At 34.5% G+C, this 15,032-nt stretch overlaps 1 protein-coding gene and 2 pseudogenes across 2 annotated transcripts; 2 read left to right on the top strand and 1 right to left on the bottom strand.

Moving 5' to 3' along the window:
• Nucleotides 1-109: 109 nt before the first annotated feature.
• Nucleotides 110-1,165, top strand: LOC111283013 (mitochondrial uncoupling protein 5 pseudogene; annotated as a pseudogene).
• A 120-nt stretch (nt 1,166-1,285) lies between these two features.
• LOC111283118 (transcription factor bHLH143-like) lies at nt 1,286-5,585 on the top strand (annotated as a pseudogene). Its single transcript, XR_016342295.1, has 3 exons — nt 1,286-1,710; nt 2,571-3,450; nt 3,550-5,585. The product of XR_016342295.1 is annotated as a transcription factor bHLH143-like (transcript).
• Nucleotides 5,586-7,775: 2,190 nt separating this feature from the next.
• On the bottom strand, nt 7,776-10,726 carry LOC111282167 (root phototropism protein 3-like). The gene is made up of 4 exons (XM_022870148.2): nt 10,204-10,726; nt 9,982-10,051; nt 8,576-9,865; nt 7,776-8,400 (listed from the first exon to the last, which is right to left on the bottom strand). The coding sequence occupies exons 1-4, from the start codon at nt 10,314-10,316 to the stop codon at nt 7,852-7,854; spliced, it is 2,022 nt and encodes a 673-aa protein (XP_022725883.1). The 5' UTR covers nt 10,317-10,726; the 3' UTR covers nt 7,776-7,851.
• Nucleotides 10,727-15,032: the final 4,306 nt, after the last annotated feature.

The raw sequence follows: 15,032 nt of genomic DNA, 5'->3' as shown, positions 1-15,032 counted from the left end.
CTTTCCTCCCTCCAGTAGCTTTTGATTTGTTCATTTTTATGATCCCAGCCCACATCGCATTTTTGAGTTTGTTTGACCCAATAAGATCGGTTCTGACAGTGACAGTCATCTAAAAATGCAAATTGCGAGGCAGAGTTGATCTCTTCCAACAGGGACATTAATCTACAATACCAATTACAAGGCTCCTTTCATTTTGTTAGTGCTTGAATCGTGAGACTCCTTTAATACTAACTGCCGAGAAATAATCAAACAATGCTGCAGCGATAAGATTATAGAAATTTGAAGGGTCCAATTGGTCAATATGTATCCGGTAAAATAGTGCCAATAGTATGTTGATAGCTACTCCCGATTGAACATGAAGAGCGAAAGGGAAGGGAGCGTCAAAGTCAAGGCCAACACTCGTATGGGACTTTATGGGAATTTGCCACTTACAAGCAAGATAGCAGCTGGCCTCATTGCCGAGGGCGTTGGTGCAGCAGTTGGCAACCCTGCTGATGTAGCAATGGTCCGTATGCAAGCTGATGGGTGTCTTGCTATTCACCAACGACGCAACTATAAGAGCGTAATTAATGCATTAGGTCAAATGACGAAACAAGAAGGCGTTGGTAGCCTGGACAGTGAACTGTGCAATGATCGTCACCGCATCACAGCTTGCAACCTACGATCAGATCAGGGAGATGATAATGGTGAAGCGGGTGATGAGTGATGGGATAACCCACGTGACCGCCAGCTTCGCGGCGGGATTCGTGGCGGCTGTGGCATCTAACCCTATTAATGTGATTAAGACAAGGGTGATGAATATGAAGGTGGCGCCTGGGGCGGTGCCGCCTTACTTGGATTTTTTGGATTGTGCTTTAAAGACGGTGGGGCCTGAGGGGCCTATTGCTTTGTATAAAGGCTTCATCCCTACAATATCAAGGGAAGGACAATTCACTGTCACATTGTATCAAGTCAGATAGCTACTCAAGGAACTTTGATTGCGAACGATTGAGAACAAACTTCATTTTCCAATTTTATCATAAAAAGCTTAGATTTTGAAATTGAAATAAATATTGTATATACATTCTAATTCGTTGAGGATAAATCATATAATATTGTATGTAAATTGAACTATTACAATTAATGGAAGAAGAAATGAAAAACTTAAATAAAACGCTTCAAACAAGTTTTTTAGATAATAGTTTCCACCATTGCAAGATACAATAACTAATTTATATTAGATTAGATATATTGGATTTATTATTATTTATTATTGTTTTAGATTTTTCACTAAGTGACACTTCACATTCTTTTGTGGATCATGGCTCATTATTACTGGTTAGAAGTTGTGAAAGAAACTTTGGTTGCCTTTGGATTAGATTGCTAATGAGCGGATTAGATTGTTAATGAGTGAATAGCACATGTTTGTCTCTCTCATTCATCTTCTTATTATCATCAATACATTAATATAGAAAAATTTTCCATGCTTTTTGAGTTTTTACAAGAGGAACTGTCATAAAATGTGTACCGATAATTGCCCTAAGAAAGCGTAGAAGTGCATCCAAATTTTCTATATATTCTCGGTATCTCTTAACTCACTTAACTCTTTAGACACCCAACCTTTGTCTCGAGTCTGAGTTCAACTGTTGTCCTCCTTTCTGTTTCTTTCCTCGTAGTTTGAAGATTCTGTCATCGGCTTGGATCCCACCATACCAAGCCTAGTTTTCTTCTGTGAGTTTGTTATATTCAAGTTCCTTTATTTTATTTTATTTTATTTTTTTCTCCTTTTTGCATGTTCTTTTATGTTGTTTCTTTACCTATGTCTCGATGGGTTTGCCTCGTCCCCTGTTTGTTTAGTAAGAAAGAAAGGGTTTTCTTTTCCTATATTTTTTCTGGGTTTTAAGCGTTTTATTCTTCCATGTAGGTTTGTCTGACAAATTACTTAGTTGCTAAGAAAATTTTGGAGAAAAAGCTTCTTTGCGTCTTATCCTTATCGTCTTTTCATTGTGGAAAACATTTTTGAAGAATTAAGAGAAAACTAAAGAGTTGAGTGCGGTTTTCATGACTTCATCACTTTCTATACAAAATTTTTGATTATATGTGCTCGTTTTATACAATAAACCCTATTTAACATTGGAAATGTTTAAGTTTTGATTTCTCCTTTTCTAAAAACAACAAAACTGCTATGAAATTTTACTTTATATTTATTTGATTGGTTTACAAGTTTCTTTGGTTTACCATAATTACATTTGATTCTAGATTTAAGTATTGCTTGGTGCATACATCGGTTGAGTCTATTATGATTGTTAATGCTTATATGAAAAATGGTGGGAGAGAAATGAAATTGGAACTTGTATGTAGCAAACTCTTCTGTCCTAAGAAAGAAAGTGTCAAGCACATTTCTTATGCTTGTTTTATTTTATATTAGCATTGTTGACCTGTCTAAGATTTAACTTTTTTTCCTTATTTTCTTGCAATGTCTCTTCAAACAAGTGGATTATCATGTTTTGACTTCCTTATTTGTACCTTATGTTTTTTGATTTCTTGTGGTCATGCTACAATTCTTATGAGACCTTTCTTACCTTTTCCAGAAAATATTGGGTTGTTTGCCAATAAGAACATAGCAGCCGTGGATAATTTGGTGAAACAGAGAAGGGAAACAGCATGCCTTGGTTGAGTGTCTTGGTTAATGTGTTTCACAAATTTGTGCGGTTGAATTTATACTGCAGAATTATTTTGTAAATTTTACCGCTTTCACTTTACCTTAATTTTCTTATCTGCTATTGTTTTTTGCTCAACTATCCATGGGATCTCCCCAATTTTTTGCCTTGTTTATGATTAATATAGGATTAGTTAGAAAGATTGAAGTTAAATACTAGTCATAATTCAAGCTCCTTCTGCCAATTTCTGGATTTCAAACATTTCTTAAGTAGAAGTTAGATCTGTTTTTGGTCTTGTACCTTGGTGGATTTGATCTACTTTATTATTAGGGAATTTGTTTCTTTCTCATCCTATATTGATAGGTAAGTGGTTAATCCTAGTGAAAAGAGTTATGGTGTGCCAAGTAGCAAGTCAAACGAGATTTCTAGCATTAAAATATGAAAATGGTATTGCTGGAAAACCAACCATTTTAGTTAGAGTAATTGCATGCTTTCAACCAATGGAGGATTGCCATGTTAGTTAATTTTTAGTTTCATATAATTCCTTTTTCCTCTTTCTAACTGTTGCTCCAATAATCCTTCATTTCTTTGTATTAATCATTTTTATAAATGGTTGTTAAATTGATATCATGTCAATTTTGCTGTTTTTCAGGCTGAGAACTTTCGTCATTTGTTTAAACCTGTAACGAAGATTGTTTCCATATCTGTGGTATATTATCGAGCTGGAATTTGTAGTTTTTCTTTCAACATTTGTTTGTCAAAGAAGCGTTAAAAATTTGACAATAGAAGATTGAGTATTGTCCATCTCCTGGTATGTTGTTACCACATACAACATCTTCTTTTTCATTTTACTAGTTTTTTGGTTCATTTCCTGGGTTAAAAAATTTAATTCTTATTTTTCATCTGCAAGGAGATTGTTTTAGTTGAATGGTTCAGACCAACATTTCTTGGTTTTTACCACAGCATTCTTCGTGGCAACTGCCCAAGTTAAATTGCATGAGCACATCATCAGAGCCCACGCAACCAGAATGCTTGCCTGTATGTATAAATCCCTGCACTCACATGTTTTCCGAGAGTATGTCAATGCCGGCGTATCTATTTCCTGGTTCAAATCCGGGCATTCATGTGCTTCCTGCAAATATTGCAATGCCAGGGCCTGCAGATATTTCTGTTTCAAAAACAGAACAAAAATATCACCCTCATGAGTTGCTTCAGCAGCAGTTATGCCAATGTTTTCTGACTTCATTGCCCTCTCCAGGTTCACATCTCAATGAACAGTAATTCATGACTGCTAAGGGGCACAATGGCAGGGCTACATTTAATTTGGTCTCTAGCTCCTCGCAGAAAGGACTGGTATTTTTTGATCAGTTAGGGAGTCAGACAAGGTTAATTTATGGCTCGGTTCACCCTCCATCTCAGCATGCAATCACTGCCATTACAGCACTAGGTTCTTGTCTTGATTGGCTTGAAAGTGAAGCAGTTAAAACAAATCCTTTTACTTTGAGACTACCAACTTTATTGGAGCAATATGATGAAAACCATTTGACTGTTGAAGACGGTTAGATGCTTGAAGACACTGAAGAACTCAATGCCTTACTTTACTCTGATGAAGAGGATCATGATTATAATGATGATGATGATGAAGTAATCAGAACTGATCACTCACCGATTGGGATTCAACAAAGCCACCAGAGTGAAGACCATGATGATACAATGGAGGAAGTTGCTAGCTCTGGTGCTCCAAACAAAAAGCAAAAGCTGCTGAAAGGTGGACATAATTCATCAATAATGGTGGATGCTGCTTGTTCAGTGAAATTGGAATGCTCTCACGAGTATGATAGTGATGCAGAATCAAGCTATGCCATTGGACGTAATCAAGTAGAAGAAATGGATTCCATCTTACGTAATAAGATGTCAAAGAAGGATAAGATTCGCTTAACGTTAAAAATTCTTGAGAGCATAATACCTGGTGCCAAGGGAAATAACCCATTGTTGGTCCTTAATGAATCTATAGATTACTTGAGGTCTTTAAAGCTCGAAGCCAAAACTTTAGGAGTGAACCACTACTAAGATGCACTCCCTTCTTTGCAGTGGGAAAGAAGGGAAAGAAAGAACCATTTCTTAGCTTGAATGACTGATGAATTTGAAATCACTACACCGTCTTTTGCTCTGTCAGGTCCTCCGTCTGTCATCTTTTACTTTCTCAAGGAGCTATATTCTGTATATAATGGGCCAATAGCGGTAGTGATGCAACTATCTGAATGCTATTAGCTCTTTTGTTTAAAGAAGGTGAAGGAAAAAAAGCGGGTTTTGTTTGTTGACCAGAAATGATTTCCTTTTTAGCTTTTTGTTAGGATTTTTATTAAGGGAAAAAAGTTACCAAGGCTTTGAATGCACGGGGAGGCTGCTATTCGTGGTATGTGCTGTAAAACAAGGCACTTCCTTTTCTGGAAGTGTTGAGAGCCACCATGGATTTAGCACATGCGCGTTAGGTAACTTGGGTCCTACCATCCACCTTGTTCCTTTTCTCTTGATTTTATGGTTTGTCCTCTCTCATTATCTGGAAAGCACATCATGTTTGATATTGATCTCCTTGAAGTATGAAGGCAAGTTTCCGGAGTTGGGATGTACATGCATGGAGAGCATCCTTTGTTTCCTTTCTTTTGGGGTCCATCTTCGATCAAATCATGTAGTAAAAGTTTGGCTTGTTTTCATGTGAGCGTTAAGAAGGCTCTGGTACTTGTGCAGTTACATGTGGTTGTAACGTGTGACCATAATCCTTCCTTGGGTATGAACTTTTTGGCTTTGCTTCTGGTATTTGCAAGGTTTTTGTTTGTATAATTTGATGATTTGTGTATTAATAGTTGGAGCATGAGCGATTGAGTTTGAGCCTCAACTATGAATGTGTTGTACTATCATTTCCAATAGTACAATATGTGTTAGTGATTTCTTTACTTTTCAAAAATGAAAATTGACAACAAAACAAAATTAATATGGCAGTTAGTCCCTTGTAACATTTGCATAAAACACTATGTTCCAACTTCCAAGCTGCTTTTTTTTTTTTTTTTTCTGACAGCAAGGACTTTTGAGACAATTTTGAGTTTTGTGTAGTTTTATTTTTGGGTCGATTTAAACAACTTTATTTACCGTTTTAATGAATTTATAAAAAAAGTATTCTTTTACAATCTTTAAGTGACTTTGAACCCAAATGAATTAAAAAAAATAACAATTTTTGTGAGTCAGTCATCATTGATTAAGCTGTTTTTTTATTCGAGTCTTTTTCCTTAGCAAGCTAATCAGGAAATCCATTCTCATATTTTTACAGTGGATCGTTTGCCCGTGAAAGGATATTTATGTTTTGCTATACAAAATGATATAACTAACACATTAATGGTGATGGCTGCTATATAATAATTGTGAAGGTTATCTCGGGCGCATCTGACTCTACAATCATTTTCCTTTCTGGTTTTCTTTTCTCGTCTATCAAGAGGAAGGAGGCAGAAAACAATGAGGGTAATGACTGGTGGGACGAGGTGAGCAGGTTTAGCGTAAATCTGGGTTTGGGAATCTAGTATTAGGAGAGATTTCTAGTATTATTATTGTTGGATGAAGGCTACATGTCCAAAGAATTCAATGATATGACATTGTGCTCGTAACCTAAATTTTCCAGAATATCCAAAATCTAAACCCAAATCACTCACTTGAGTTCTAAGTAACTTTGCAACTGACAGTGGCACCCTTTTGTATGAAGACTGGACTTCGAGCGATTTGGTTCATGCATTGCTTTTGTAAATGCCTACACTTTAGATTTTTATAAAATGTTATCGACAAAATGAGAACTATTAGATTAATTCTATAACCCGGATGATTTATTATTCATCAGGGAAGTTTGAGATGGTATATGTGGGCGTGACAAGGTTTAAATTAAGAAAGTAAAAATAATGGCAACTTGCTTCACATGCTAAGCTGCTTTAACTACTGCTAAAAGCTAGCAAAGATTCCAAAGAAAAAAAAAAAACCTTCACTGATTAAGATTGTAGAAAATAGTTGATATAGAAATGGTGGCTTTTAAGTTTTACCTAAATCTTTCATTTCTTACTATTTCTGTGACATTCGTCCACAACTTTTAAGCGATACCCTTGAATAATTCTCAAGTAAAAAAAGATCCATGTCTTGTAAATTATCTTTTATAGAAAATTGTGGCTGCTGCTTTTAACCTTTTTGCTTGTTTTTCTCTCACTGTTTTTGTGATCATAATCGCTTTATCGGCTTTCAATCATGTTTGCTTTTGAACAATCTTATAATGCAGGTTATGAGACTTTAATTTCTATGAGCATTTCCCCCCTCTATTTTTCATTCCATGTTTACCAAATCCCTAGCACATCTCAAGGCATGACAAGAATGATGTGTTTGATGATATGTTTGGAAGTTTAGGACCAGCTTTGAATGATGATGTTACCAAGACAAAAATGACAGAATTCATAAAAATTTAGGTATGTGTTTTTTAATTTCTTTTTGTTAAATGGTGGGACTTGTTTTGCCCTTTAACCAAGCCCATGCATTTGCAGGTTTTTTTTGGTATTTGCTGTATGAATTCTAGGCGGCTGTTTCCCCCCTGATTTCTATCTAATCACGAATATCTCTCCATGTGATATTGATCTTTTGTTCTGAGTTATAGAGAGTGCACCACATCCTTATCTCTGCATGATAAAATTATTGGTAGTTAATATCCTTGTATCTGCTTGACAAAATTATTGGTAGTTAACTGTCTGAATGTTTGATCTTGTTCATGATTTTCCATGTTTGATTTGAAACAATCTTTATTTCTGATAAGGTAAGGCAAATATGTGATGTGGATTTACTAGCTTAGGGCAATTGACAATATAGTTTCCTTTGAAAACCAAGTACTAAATTGAGAATTACAGAAGAATTATCACACACACACACACACAAAGAATTCTCTAAAACAAATCAGTGAATCACACATTGAAAGACAAATTTACTTTTGTTTCATGGTGGTTTTTTCTCCTTTTCAAGGTAATTTCTGTAAACAAGAACACTACACTTCCTTAAATTTGAGACAAAAAAATGAGATGAATTTGAAGGAAAAAAGGCAGCAACACAGGATGGAAATGTGGAGGTAAGGCATCCCTTTCTTTTATTAATTCTATGGAATTCTTTTCTTTTCAGTTTTTCTTGGACCCTTTGTCCCTTATGAAATTGAATTTCTCCATCTTCTAGGTGTCTTTTTATTCTGATCAGCTGTGGTTGGGATTTGTGGTCCAATGTCGTGGTGTTCTGAGGTTGTCATCTTGGTGAGTTTGCTAAGTTTCTTCCATCCACTGGTCCATGCGGATGTCTGTTTCTGCTTTGACATCTTATCAAATTGTCGTTGCAAGTTCTCCAGGTCGTTTTGGAGCTCAAGGTACTTAGCCTTCACACTCTCCAGCTCAAACTTGAGTGTGTTAATATCCTTCTTAGCAGCTGCCCATCCTTCTTGGAACGATTGTGGTGTCCCTTCAAGTAATGTCCTACGGTTCGGTATCAAGGGCTGGTATTGAGTTTCTCCAGGATCTTTGAGGGTGCTGTTGGCCAATGCGTTGCTTATTTTCACTTGCTCGGAGAAGAGCACCTGCATCACAACTCGCAGTGGAAGCCTTTCATTTTGAGCAGCATGCATGCAGGCATCAATGGAGAGTTTTTGGCAGTCCATGACACGGCAGAGTCGCTTCCTTTCATGCTCAGAGAGTGTTGGATGGGCCTGTGAATTTGTTAACCAGAGATGAGAATTCCGAAGAAAAGAAATGTTCATGTTGACTCTATGGAAATTACAGTCCGTCTTCAAAAAATGGCTAGATCAAACTCCCAAAACTCCAAAATAAATTCACATGTCTATATAGAATCAGTTTAAAAGAAAAGGGGAAAAAGGGAATTACCTTAAGGTAGGAATCGATTGCCCGATAAAGTCCATCATCGCAGGTCCTTGCAGACTCGGGCAAAGCTTCTGCCAGAACCTGAAACTTTGTCAGAGACAGGTTTCTATCCCTGGAAACCTCTGTAAGATAACTATCAACTAGCCTAGCGACTCTCATCTTGGCATTTGGATTATTGCCCATTTGCGTTCCTTCATACATGTGTTTGTCAGAAAAAGATTGTCTACTTGGGCTCGAACTTTCTGTCTGCTCTTGAACAAGGAAATGCTCCAAGAGTCTCTGAACAAGGTCCACATCATACAATGTTTCACTTTTATTATAAGAAGGAATAAGAAGATCTGCCAGTGTAGCCTGTTCAAACTGCATTCCCACCCGCTTCTCCAATTCAGTTACCAAAGCAGGTGCCACTTTCAACATGTTTGCCATCCTCAAAAGCCGAAGAAGAAAACTGCATGACACAGTGTCTTTCTGTGGTGGAATTATGCTAATGAGACTTTCAATGATCATCCTTTGATCTTTGGCCTGAATGGATGGAGTGTCATCTTTAGTTCCCGCTACAATCATATGGAGTCCACCTTTCCAGCTACTGCTGCCACTGCTATTGCTATTGCTGCTAATGCTCATATCATCTGCTTGCCCCTGACCATCTTTTATCAAACCTTGAAGCCATTTGAGTGCATAATGCATTATTGAAGCCCCAATCAATTCAAATCGCATCCCCTTGACCTTGATTGCGGTAATAACCCTTACAAAGTGGTCAATCCTGAGGATTGAAACATCTTCAAACCACCAATCAGGAGGAACAGGCTGGCTTCTACTGGGGCTTGAATCCTTCAAATCTTTCCATTTGGGGCTAGAAACTTGAGTGGGTTTCCCGGTATATGCCCATTTGATTCCTTTTGGATTGGCACAAGCCTTCCAAGCTATTGACTCACTGCATCTCCGCACAATTTGAAGGTTTTCAGCCCATGGTGAGAGCTTTTCACAACTTTTTAGTACAAGTATTGAGTCTCTCCAGGAGGATAGGACCACATAGCTGAGAAATGCTTCAGTTTTGAATATAAGATTGCCCTCTTCCAAGTCCTCTGTCATCTCAAGGTACTCTGCAGCACATCTCAGATCAGATATATTCCCTGCCGTTAAGTCTACTGCAATACCATAGCAGAATTTTGCAGCTAGCTCAAATGCCTCAGGTCCTCCAGGAAGATCTTCCAAAACAATTTTGTTCAGGTCTGGTTCGTGTGACTCATATATAAGCCTATTCATCTTTCCACTTCGGGAAAGCAGGGGATACTTCCCCAAGTTGAGAAATACAGTAAGTCATATGATTTCAGATAACTGAAATTTGAATTTAGAAGCTTTTGAAGGATATAAAAAAATTTCAGACATCTAATCAGAGAAACAGCTACCTTGTGCAAGTGAAAATTGACATCTCCAACCTGAACTGGGAGGTCACTTGGAATATCAGTAGCAACGTACCTGCACAAAAGACAACATATTTCAGAAGCTAACTTGCTCTAAGTTCTTGTTCTGAAATTGCACATGCAACCCCCACCCCCCCCCCCCCCCCCCAAAAAAAAAAAAAAGAAAGAATCCACCAAATATATCACAAGATGACATGATGAACATACCAGGACTGGCCCCTAAGCTCAAACCCATCAGTCTTGACGGCATGTTTACTGGAGCTAAGGACTCCATTCCGATAGCAACTCCCTCTTACAGATTCAGTCTCTGACTCCCACATATTGAAAAACAAAAGGCCTAAGGGAAGTTGAACAGGGGTTTCTTTTCTCAGGGAATGTGGCTCTCACACCAGAGAGGAGGAGAAGAGGGAAAAATGAAACACGCAGCAAGAACCGAACAACAAAGAAAGAGCTGATGAGGAGAAGAAAAGGAAGAATCCCACATGGGATGCTTGGAATTATCTTTGAATTGTCGGATTTTCAAGGCTTTCCTTACAGGCTGTGAAGTAATGGGCAGTATAGTATCTTACTGTTTTTTGAATCATTTTGGTTTTACATTTCTCTTCACTGTTTGAAATTTAGACACTTTTCTCTATGCATAATAAAAAAAAAAATTGTGGGAGATTCAGTTTCTTTTCTTCTCTTTTCCACTGTTATTAGCTTGCATCTCTCATCCTTTGTCTTTGTCCCTGTTTTTCATTGCCATTTTTTTTATTTTTAAATATCATTTCTGTAGTATTACATTTCCGAAAAATAACATTCTTCAATTTGACAGAGACAGAACAGAACTAAGTTTACGTAGCAGGTGTTCGGCGAAACGTTGAATCAAAAAAATGCCACTGATTTATCCAAGTTTGTAGATTGATCCAAGAACATTGCAATAATCAACGCAAATTGTATCGTATTTTTCAATTTTTTTTATCCCGATGACCCAGAAGTGAGCAGAGCTGTTTATAGTCATCAATGAAAACAATATGATGAACTTTCTATGAATTATTAAATTTAATTATTAGTTAGTTCATTCTATCGTTTTTCATTTTTTTTTTTATTTTGCGTTTTTGTAATCTTACCACTTGACCAGAACCCTGTTTGAAACATCTGGTTCAAGTGGGCTACATTTGGGATTAGCTTTGTACTACTCTTTTCAATAATAAATATTGGTATACTTTTACTATTCCAGAAAATTCAGCATATATAATGGACCCCATGGCACTGGGCAAGCACCAAAGAGCGTCTGTCCCCCCACCAAAAGAATTGAAGCAATTTGGAAGATCGGAGTGGTAGAGTCCATTTGATGAAAGGCATATGATTATTTATCTTCTACTCTGCTGCAAAAGTACTGTGTTTTCCTTTTATATGATATTTACTGTGTGAGGAATGATAAGCATTCCACCACCGTGCACTTGGACTGGCTAGCCGGATTTCTGACATGAGAAGTTTCCCTTTTATGCAAGGCTGAAGGCTGGTGTTATTCCCCCCCCCCCCCCCCCTCCCCCCAAATCCTCGGTCCTCAGTCAAAGCCGCAGTCCAAAAGTGTAGGACTTTTCACTATTCAGCAGATACGTTTGTTTTCCTTCTGCCCATTAGTACATGCCAGTTTCCAGCATACATGCATATTATTACATTTACAGTCTTATTTAGAATGAAAAATAGTCAGACATAAATCACTAAAATGAGAGAGAGAGAGAGAGAGAGAGAGAGAGAGAGAGAGAGAGGCAATGGGCAATGAACACAACCCTCCAACCAGACAGTGATGGGGATAAGGAGAGTGGGGCCAATGATTGGTCCAGTGGGTGAGTAGTGAGTACATATGCGGTCTCCATCTTTCAATCTAGTGGAGGTGGATAATCTTCTACTTGGTGTTTGATTGGGGATTGATCACGATCAGGTCTTGCTAATGTGAAACATAAACACCAAATTACTCAAATGAAGTGTCAAATCCTTGTTTCAATTACGTTTTCCAACCCTAGAGCTCTTTCCTTGTCCTGCTTGCTTTATAGTAGTATAGTAACAAAAATTGTACGGTAAGCAATTTTTTTTTTAACGAAGTTTGATTTAATGGTAAAGAAGAGATTTTAGAATTTTAAAGTTTTAAGTTCAAGTTTCACTTAATATGAGTTTTATTGTTTAATTATATTTTAGTTTATAATTGATTATTTTGTGATTGCATCTTAATTATAATGTAATAATTAATTAAAAAATAAAATCATATTTGCATATATGGTTTTTTTTTCTTTTTTTACATATATATTTTTTCTTTTTTCAAGTATTTGTTAGAACCCTAAATTTCTTTTTTTTTTTTCCATTATTAAAGATGGAAAACAACCCTAAAATTTTTAAAAATAGGCTCTAGCTAGTTTAGATGAAGTAATTGACATAAAAGATAAGTTTTTAGTTTTGGAAGCATTACTGCAAATTAACACAAGGAAAGGAAGTGGTCCATCAATGGAGCTGCCTTTTCTTCTGGCAGGAAAGGAAGAACACTTCCCAGTTGCAGGCTGCATTTAAGTCAGTACATTGTGTCCTCTACTGTATTTGGTGATTCCATTTCCATGGTAGATACTTCCTCTCACTCAAATTATTTGAGTGTTTTTTATTTTTATGAAATTTAGAACAAAAATTTTATTTTAATTTATTTAATATTAAAATTTAATTTTTATAATTTTTAATATCAAAAACAAAAAAAAATTATAAAAAATAAAAAAATAAAAGTTTTAAATATTCAAAAAAATAAATCATAATTTTTAGACATTCTAAAAAATAAAGATTAACAAAGGAAAAAAAAAAAAAAGAGACAGGAAAAAGTATAATATAATATCCTTAATTTGTTCTCCAATTTTTTTTATCGCTGTTAACCCATTTCTTAATTTAGGGTTTTGTGAATTAATAACTATTTCATTACATTTGAATAAGCTACATTAGTTTAAAGTCGAATTTAAAATTTAATTTAATAAACTTATATAATAATTTTTAAAAAATAATATTGAATATATTTAAATTTCAATGCTTTCAGTCTATCCCTCTATTTTTATATTACAATTTCCTTCATAAAAAATAATAATTCCAATCCTAATTATAGCATGTCATCCCAAACTCACAAATTTAAGAAACTCCAAGAACTCATGTCTCTTTCATTACAATAATTTATGTATTAAAATAATATGTTTATATCAATATTTCTTAATGAGTGAAATTTATATATTAAATTATTTACACACGTGTAGTGAAAATTATTATTCCTAAATGCACATAATTATAACATAAAATATAATTTAATGCAAAAAGAGGCGTCAATAAAATATTGAGATTAAATGAAACATTTAGACTATAAAATTATTTTTGATGTATTATTAATAAATAAAATTTATATATTATTAAAAAATTAAAAAATGTCAACTCATTAATAAAATTTTTTTCTGATTAAATTTTTTGTATAATTATTTTAAAAATTAATAAAATTTTATATTTAATCATTAATAAAATAATATCATCTAATTCATTAAAAATATATAAAATTTATATATCCATACATGACACACTTTTTTTTTCATTAAAATATAGACTTGATAATTTAAAATACGATACGATAATATGAAAAAAAATATAAAATATAAATATAAAACACAAAAGTAATATGACTTAAAATTTTAACAATAATTATATCTAAATTTAACAAAATTAAAAATATATATTTTATATTTTTATATTGATACAAATTATGATATTTAATTTTTATATAAAACATAATATAAATACATAAATTTTAATATTTATATAATATAAATATAAAAATATTCAAATCTATCAAAATATATTTTCTATAGTCTTAAAGTATATTTGCTACCTTTCAAGTGGATCACCTTTTATTTTAATAAAAAAATAGTAAAAAAATTATAGATTATCTTAGGACTTTCTACTCAATAATCAATGTGACTTTAAAAAAAAAAAACTCTCTTTCTTTTTAATTATGGGGCTCTGCCACTATAGATGCACAAAAAGTGTTACTAATTTGTATATTGTTCAGATTTTATATTATTATCATAGACAAGGATATTATTAGCGAAAATTACTTAGCTGATTTCACGGCGTTTCCAAAAAGTAACCAACAAAGAGTTTCTACGTACTAGCAATCACTCCTCTCATTTAACACCCAATGATTCTTTATTGTTGCATTTCATTATTATTATTGTTGAAATGGCCCACAAAATGTCTCCCTCACCGCCCCAATCCAATTTTATCTCATTGTTTCTTTGTTTTTTGACTTTGTGTCTCTCAAATTTATGAAATTCCAAATTGAACTCTCGGATTTAGAACCACCCCTGACCTGGAGGCTGAGCATCGGCCATGATGAGCAGGCCAAGGGCGAGTGCAAGCTGGAGCAAAAAGAACAAATTTTAATGACATGACCTGATCTGTCATCAGCTGGTGGTGGAACCGAGCCACGTATCCCTCCATTCTCTCGGCACATGCGTGTCCCACTTCGTTGTTGGAGATTGACCACACATGGCTGCAAGGGCTGGTTTGGATGCAACCGGATTTTCGGTGGAAGGTTACTGGCCCTTTTTTTTTTTTTTTTTCTGTTCATTGTCGGTGGACACTCAAATAGGTGATCGGTGCAATGCAGTGAAGATCAGTTTTCCACTGATCATTTTTAATTCAGTAGGGGGTCGATGAATATTTTTTTTTCGCCTCAAATCATACTTTAATATCAATTGATTTTTTTGTCCTTTTTTAATTTTTATTTTAAAAAAAAAATAAAAATTTGATTTTTATTAAAAATTTATAAAAGAATTTTATTATACAATGAATAATTTAAATAAAATTTTTATTTATTAACAAATTTTATATAATAAATAATTTTTTAATATTATAATTTTTTAAAATTTTATTATTATTTATCTTTTTATTATAATTTATTTTACCATTATCACTATATTTACATAAAAAAAACATATTTATATCATTAATTTTAATTATTATTACAATAATTAATTTTA

This window comes from Durio zibethinus, chromosome 5, assembly GCF_047325235.1.
Source record: "Durio zibethinus cultivar Kanyao isolate XHJ-2024 chromosome 5, ASM4732523v1, whole genome shotgun sequence".
Taxonomy (NCBI): Eukaryota; Viridiplantae; Streptophyta; class Magnoliopsida; order Malvales; family Malvaceae; genus Durio; species Durio zibethinus.
The sequence above is the reverse complement of the archived record's forward strand: the minus strand, read 5'-3'. Positions and strand labels throughout refer to the sequence as shown.

Bases quoted from the DNA above. Each gene is read 5' to 3' on its own strand.
- LOC111282167 (XM_022870148.2), bottom strand. From the start codon at position 10,316: ATGTGGGAGTCAGAGACTGAATCTGTAAGAGGGAGTTGCTATCGGAAT. The intron at 9,866-9,981 runs GTAGCTGTTTCT...AACTTGGGGAAG, and splicing joins TCAATTTTCACTTGCACAAG to TATCCCCTGCTTTCCCGAAG. The intron at 8,401-8,575 runs GTAATTCCCTTT...ACAAATTCACAG, and splicing joins CAATCGATTCCTACCTTAAG to GCCCATCCAACACTCTCTGA.